This window comes from Cheilinus undulatus, linkage group 22 (assembly GCF_018320785.1).
Source record: "Cheilinus undulatus linkage group 22, ASM1832078v1, whole genome shotgun sequence".
In the NCBI taxonomy this organism is placed as follows: domain Eukaryota; kingdom Metazoa; phylum Chordata; class Actinopteri; order Labriformes; family Labridae; genus Cheilinus; species Cheilinus undulatus.
This window is the reverse complement of record NC_054886.1, coordinates 27,628,528-27,635,503: the sequence shown is the minus strand read 5'-3', so window position 1 is coordinate 27,635,503 and position 6,976 is coordinate 27,628,528. Positions and strand designations below refer to the sequence as shown.

The following is a 6,976-nucleotide window of genomic DNA, read 5'->3' as shown; positions in this document are numbered from 1 at the left end:
GCACTCATCATTTTTCTTTGACAATGCTAATTGTCCTAAAAACCATCTGCTAGTTGGCAAATATGGAAAAATACACAGCTAAAGTTAACAGTGAGTAGGCAATCATAGAAATGCATTTGGTTTAAGCTAGAGCAAAATATTTGGACAAGGAAAAAACAGAGATTGAACATGAGATTCACATTTATTAGGCGTCCAGAAACACTTTACATAAATGATCCTTCATGACTGATGAATGCGTAAAATAGAGTTTATGTTAGCCTCACGTGAATTTAATGTTACCACAGAAGACATGCTGTAATCAGCAACTCCCTTCACCAAGGAATCATTGGCCATTATACATTTGAAGTTTTGTGGAAAATTTTACATGAAACCCGTTAGAATTATTAAATTTGACACCAGACAAAACATTTCACTAAACAACAAACATTTTAAAAATGATACAACCCACGCTAGCAGCTGAAGATGCTGGGAAGATTCTGGCTATCTTGATTTCGGATGCTAATATGTCATGTGATATAGGTTGTGATTTATTTCCCTATGTCCCCCTGTGCTTAATGACACCAAGTAAAGAAAACAGCCTGGCTAAGAAGCTGATCCATCTCACTCTTTGATGTTTTCTCTCATCAGTGAGCAATGAAGAGAGAGAGAACAAGAACACAGAGGAAGATGAAGGGGGACAAATGCATCCCTGCTACGCCATCAGTAAAAACATCCTCAAAACCCTCCTTGTCATCCACTGGTAGTCCCGGCTCAGGATGACCAGGTGCTGAACAGACAAAGTTGGTGTCAGGGTCATTTCCTGTGGGGTAGAAGGGAACGAAGACCGGTGGGACGTCACAGGCCACTCCTTGGATGAAGCTGTAGAACGGGGCCACAGCAGTGAACGGTCTGAGATATCCATGATCGGTGCAGCTCTGATCCACACTCACAACACCAACCAGGGTCATCCTGCCATCGATTCTGGTCACAACTCCAGCCCCCAGATTGTCCTGGGACAAGAGAATAATGAAAATTACAGAGGCAAGATGCTGTCACAGAATCATCCACTCTAAGAAGTGATTTTCAACTGTGAAAAAATCTGATCAGTTTAGACAAAAACATCTATCAAATTAGGAAAATGATCTATCATCAGTCAATTCCAACAAAGTTGGGACACTGTGTATGACGTAAATAAAATCAGAATGCAATACTTTTCAAATCTCTTAAACCCATAATTTTCACATTAGAACATTAACAGACTATCAGATGTTGAAACTGAGAGATTTTACATTTCATGAAAATTTTAGCTCACTTTGAATTTGATGGCACCAGCAGTTCTCAAAAAAGTAGGGACAGAGCCACATTTACCATTTCGTAGCACCTTTTAACAACAATCTGTAAACATGTGGGAAGTGAGGAATCAAGACCCTGGAGTTTTGGGAGAGGAAGGTTGTCCCATTCTTGTCTGATGTAGGTTTCTAGCTTCTCAACAGTCCTGAGTCTTCTTTGCTTGATTTTCTTTTATGATGCAACACCCAGACTCTTCTATTGCCTAGCCATGCTGTTGTGATGGATGCAGTATTTGGTTCTGCATCATCTTACTAAAATATGCAATGCTGTCCTTGATGGGCAAATGTAACTCTAGAACCTCTTCAGCACTGATAGTGGTGTTCCAGATGTGTAAGATGTCCACACCATAGACACTGATGCAACCCTGTACCATCAGAGATACAGGACTTTGAAGTGTATGCTGATAAAAGCTGGATGGTCCCTCTTTAGTCCACAGGACACACTGTCTGTGGTTTCCAAGAAGAACTTCATATTTTGATTCATCTGACCACAGAACAGTTTTCCATTTTGCCTCAGTCCATTTTAAATGAGCTTTGGCTCAGAGAAGACACTGATGTTTCAGGATTGTGTTCACATATGACTTTTATGATACAGCTTTATCTTGCATTTGTGGATTGTGTAGTGAACTGTGTTGACAGACAGTGATTTCTGGAAGTGTTCCTGAGTTCATGCAGTGACTGTCAGTACAGGATCATGTCCGTTTTCATGCAGTGTTACCTGAGGACCCGAGGCTCATCTGGGCTAACACTTATCTTATATTGAAACTTAAAATTATGTCAATCAATTATGGGTCTGATGTTTAAATTGTGCGAATTTTAACACCATTTTGCCACTTTCCCCACCCAATTTTGCCACTAACAACCTATTTTCACCATCATTTTGCTACTTGACACATTTTTCTAATTTTCACCCATTTTCCAAGTGTTTTGCGGGTTATTGCCACTCATAACACATTTTTGCCACTTATGGCAGGGTTCTGGGCCACGTGGCCCAGAACCCCCAAAGTGGCCCAGCCTGTGGTTATGCCAGAGATGCAGAGGGCAACCTGTTTCACAAGTTTTCATAAATAGAGTGTATCAGACCATGAGTGCAACACTCTGTGGCTAGCAATGCTGATTGAAGTAGCCCCAAGATACAGAGTAAAAAACACGTCCTTTTCAACTGTGCAAATTGAGTTTTTATGCCCTTTAAGATATGGCTGGGTAAGATGTGACCAAAATTATTATTTACGAGAATTTCATTTTATTTTATTATTCTATTTATTTTAGTTTTGTTCAAGTGAAAAAAAAATTCTACAACCTCAGGTTTTGTTCAAGTACAGCTCTGTTGTGTTTTTATGCACTTTTTGATGAGCTTTTGTCATGTTGCCAAATTTAAAAGGGAGACCGTGAATTAAAAGTGCATATTTTTCATCAAATTGATCTTTAATAGTTCCAAATTTGACATTACCAGCTGCTTACTGGGCGTTGAGCATGTGCTGCCCAGCTACGTTACTTGATTTTAAAATTTGGCCCAGTTGAATTTGTAATTGAATACCCCTGACTTATGGTCACCGTTAACCATTATTTCTTTGCCGAATTTTGCCACTTTAAACCACTTTTTGCCATTTTTACGACTATTAACTCCTTTCCTGCCACTTTCAGCCACTGTTAACCCATTTTCACAATTTTCTCCGGCACTTTAAACCAAATGTTGACTCTTTTTTAAATCACTTTCAACCCATTTTCCACAACATTTAACACTTTTTTTTTGCCATATTTAACCCTTCTTGCTGACATTGTTTCCTCTTATTGATACTTTTAACACATTGTTGCTACTTATGGTGACTCTTTACCAATTTTTCACCATATTTTTGCCACTTTGAACTCAGTTTTGATGCACTTTTTGCCACTTTCAATCTTTTTTGGCATGTTTTTTGCAATGTATATCTTCTTACCTGCCAGTTGTTTCCATGGTTTAGCCTATTTTCACAACTATATGCCACTTTTAACAACATTTTCCCTATTTCTTTTTTGAACCACTTTTAACCCAATTGTACCACTTCTTTACTTTATTTTCTGGCATCCTAACATCTGCCATTACTTTCCCTATAGATTAGTTTGATTTGTAACCTTTTTACCTTAAAAAGGTTATACTGTTTTACAAAAACATTCCACTTTTTCCCCTTTATTTGAAGCCTTGGCACCGTAAATAACATCTGATATGTTGTCCTATTGTGAATGATATATGGGGGTTGAAAGATTTGCAGATCATTGCATTCTGTTCTTGTTTACACTTGACACACCCTACCAACTCTTTTGGAATGTAGTATAGGGGAGAAAGGTAGTCTTAAATAAAGTTTGCAGAGGATCACAAAGCATTTATATCACAGAGACACAAAAAAGTAGTGTTTACCAGACATCTGTTCAGCCTTGGTGGTCCATATCCCTGTCCAGCACAGATCTGATACTGGTTGAGTGTAGGGTAGGAGCATTTACACTGGTTGTACCCGACTATCGGCACTTTCACCAGGTCTCCAGGAGATGTTCCTAATCAGGGACCAGTCAAAGACAAGGTTTAAGCTGTGGTACCAAAAACATTCAAATCTGTAGCTCTGGTTGTGTTCTCTATCCTCATACCGGTTGTGAGGTAGCTCGGCATCTCGGTGGGGAAAGGGTATTCTGAGCTCTCAGGTAAGCAGATGGGATAGACATATTCTGTGAAATTCACCGGGCTTGAGAGCTTCAGAAGACAAATGCCGTCCTTGATTAGATGTGACTTGGCTGTGGGCTCGTTGCACTTGAAGTATTCAACACTCCTCATCTCTTGGCAGTTGTCTCCGTGACCTGCAGTCACCATGTTTCCCAGAGAGATCCGTACATTACTCTCAGGTCTGGAAGGAAAAAAAGAAGAGTTCATGTTAAAATGTTGAGGCTCTGAAGATGAGTAGGTGTTCTGAATTATTTGAACTGGTGGGAAGAAGAAGTGATTCTGCTGTCTGTGTTTCACTGTGACTATAGGATGGTCAGTGAACAGAAAGCTTTTCATGACAAAACACCAAACGTCTTCAAACAAAACAAAATGGTCAAATTTCACAGAGTTGCATTCAGGGAGCTGGAACCAGAATATAGTTGACATTTAAGTACAAACAAAAATAGTAAGTGAAAGCCAAATCAAGATTAATAATTTGTTCTGCCTGGTGTATAAAATGTTGAAGAAATGATACTTAAGCCATCCCTCACCCAAATCCACAGTGACCGTCTGTCAGCACAAAGTCGGGGCTAATAAGAGACCCGAAGCAGCAGGGGTCCCCATTGACGGCAATGACAGCCAGCCAGGGCATGTGCCCTGACTTTGGCATCTTGCCGCATTCTGGAGAGAAGAGATGGAGAATTTACAACAGTGACATTTGAATTTAATAGATGAAATAAGACAGAAGCATCACTTTTTGTTGATTTATCTATTTCCAATAAAAATATGAAGTGAAGGAGAAAAATGTGAAGTTCCTGTAACATTGGATACTTACTCCACCTAAATCCAGCATGAGCCCCTGATATTAAAACAGAGAAATATGATAGAACTTTTCAAAATGAGGCAAGGACTTGAATATCTGAGTATAAAAGACACCAAAGGGAGACATAGAACACAAAAACAATCGTCTTTTTACTTTAAGGTTTTATAAATGCTCCCGTCTGTTTCAATAAGACATCCTGTATTTTTCCAATGTCACATGGTTGATCATGTCAGACACAAAGAAAATTAGATTTCCTGTCCCATTTGCAGTTATTCTGACAAGTTGCTTGTGCAAGTACTAAGACACACCTGTTTGAAGAATTCACTAGTCATTGTTCTTGCGCAAAGATATCGAGCATTTGTCAAGACCAGAAAGCAAACAAACCATGGGTGTGTCATCTACTGAGGTCACTAAGGGTTAAAACTACTTTAGCCTTAGATCAGGTCACTCTGGACTTGGAAACTACTTCATGGGCAGCCAAAACAAATGTGGAAGTTGTTAAAATGAGGTGAATTATTTCCCATCCAATTAGAAGTGCATTTAGTTGTCAGGTCTAAAGTTAAGTTTTAGTTTTTACTTTTACTTGAGTTTTTACTGTCATTCAGCTTGTTCCATACCCATCCTTTCCTTAACCCTAGCCCATAACTTTACCCTGACATAACCACAATTTTTTTCTGTCACTCAGTCCATTCCAAACACACCCTGTCCAAGGAAAATGGCCGTGAACCTGCCTGGTTGTCTGTCTCTATATGTCAGCCCTGCGATTGACTAGTGACCAGTCCAGGGTCTACCTCGCCTCTCACCCAATGACAGCTGGGATAGGCTCCAGCCCTCCATGACCCCCAGCGGAATAAGTGTTGTTAAAAGATGGATAGATGGATATCAAATTTAGAGTCAGAACCAGTTGCTGAATAAACACCAGCTGTGTTGAGAAAAATGTCAAAAAAGATACTACTCCTGCTACTGTAGTTCCATAAAAGTAAAGTCAAAACTACCAAGAAAGTCATTTTATAAAGAGAAACTGCCAAAACATTTACCTTACCTTCAAAAGAGAGAAGGTTGATCAGAGCCACACCGAACAGAAACGTCCCAAAAGCCATTTTTCGGTTGTGTCGTCTTTTCTGTCTCTCAGCTTCTTATATCTTAGCCCAAATATTCGGCACATCCCACACTGTCACACCTCATCTTAAGTTTTTATCATTTTTTTCCCTTCATTGACATCCGCATGTCATTACTAACATGTAAAAGCTATTGGCAAAACCAACAGGAGTAACATGTTTGTCTGCATGCCTTAGTTTCTGGCAGCTGTGGTTGTGGTTAAACTTTAATTGCCAGAGGCACAGAAGATCAGTAACATCCAGTGTTGACCTTTTCTCTTGTCCCCTGTGTACAAAGATTTCTCCAGATTCTCAGACTCTATTGATGATATTATGCACCGTAGATGGTGGGACATTCTTCTCACCCTTTAAAAGTATAGGGGACTTTGAATATCCCACCATCTACGGTACATAATATCATCTAAAGATTATGAAAATATTGAGAAATTCTTTCATCCAAAAGTTGATTCTTGATGTTAGAAAACTTTTAACTTGCTGTAGCCGTGGACAGAACTTGAATGAACTAATCTCTACTCACTTCTGGACCAGTGGCAGAAGTAGCAGACAGCTTTGTCCATTTCCATTGAGAGTGTCCCATTGTGTACTTCGTGTTTCAAGCTTCGCCTTAGGTTTTAGTGCAGTCAGCCACTGGTCGGTCAAGTACGAAGAGTTTTCTTTTTTGTGACAACGATGTCTGGATGAGAGTGCTGCAGAAATCCCCCCAGAAGGTCATGCAACTCTTCTCCCACCACCCAAAGAAAAGCACAAGCCCTGCTTTCATCCTAATGCTGATTCTTGACGTCACAAGACTTTTGACTTGCTGGAAACATGGAAGTAACATGAATGAACAGATCTCTGCTCACTTCTGGACCAGGTGGACATCAGATTCAAATCGCACACAGTGATTACAAGTAAGAGGCTTTGATCCGTGCAGAACTAGCTGTAGGAAATGTTGCATGTTGTTGTCCTATTGTCTGCATATGTGTTGTTGTTTTACTTTTCTGTGTCCATTTATGTCCAGCACAGTGCCAGTATAATCAAAGTCTGTCCACTGGGT

At 39.7% G+C, this 6,976-nt stretch overlaps 1 protein-coding gene across 1 annotated transcript; it reads right to left on the bottom strand.

Moving 5' to 3' along the window:
- Nucleotides 1–228: 228 nt before the first annotated feature.
- Nucleotides 229–5,933, bottom strand: LOC121504898 (chymotrypsinogen B-like). Its single transcript, XM_041779992.1, has 6 exons — nt 5,865–5,933; nt 4,835–4,858; nt 4,551–4,680; nt 3,948–4,201; nt 3,724–3,857; nt 229–989 (listed from the first exon to the last, which is right to left on the bottom strand). The coding sequence occupies exons 1-6, from the start codon at nt 5,920–5,922 to the stop codon at nt 624–626; spliced, it is 966 nt and encodes a 321-aa protein (XP_041635926.1). The 5' UTR covers nt 5,923–5,933; the 3' UTR covers nt 229–623.
- Between the last annotated feature and the right edge of the window lie 1,043 nt (nt 5,934–6,976).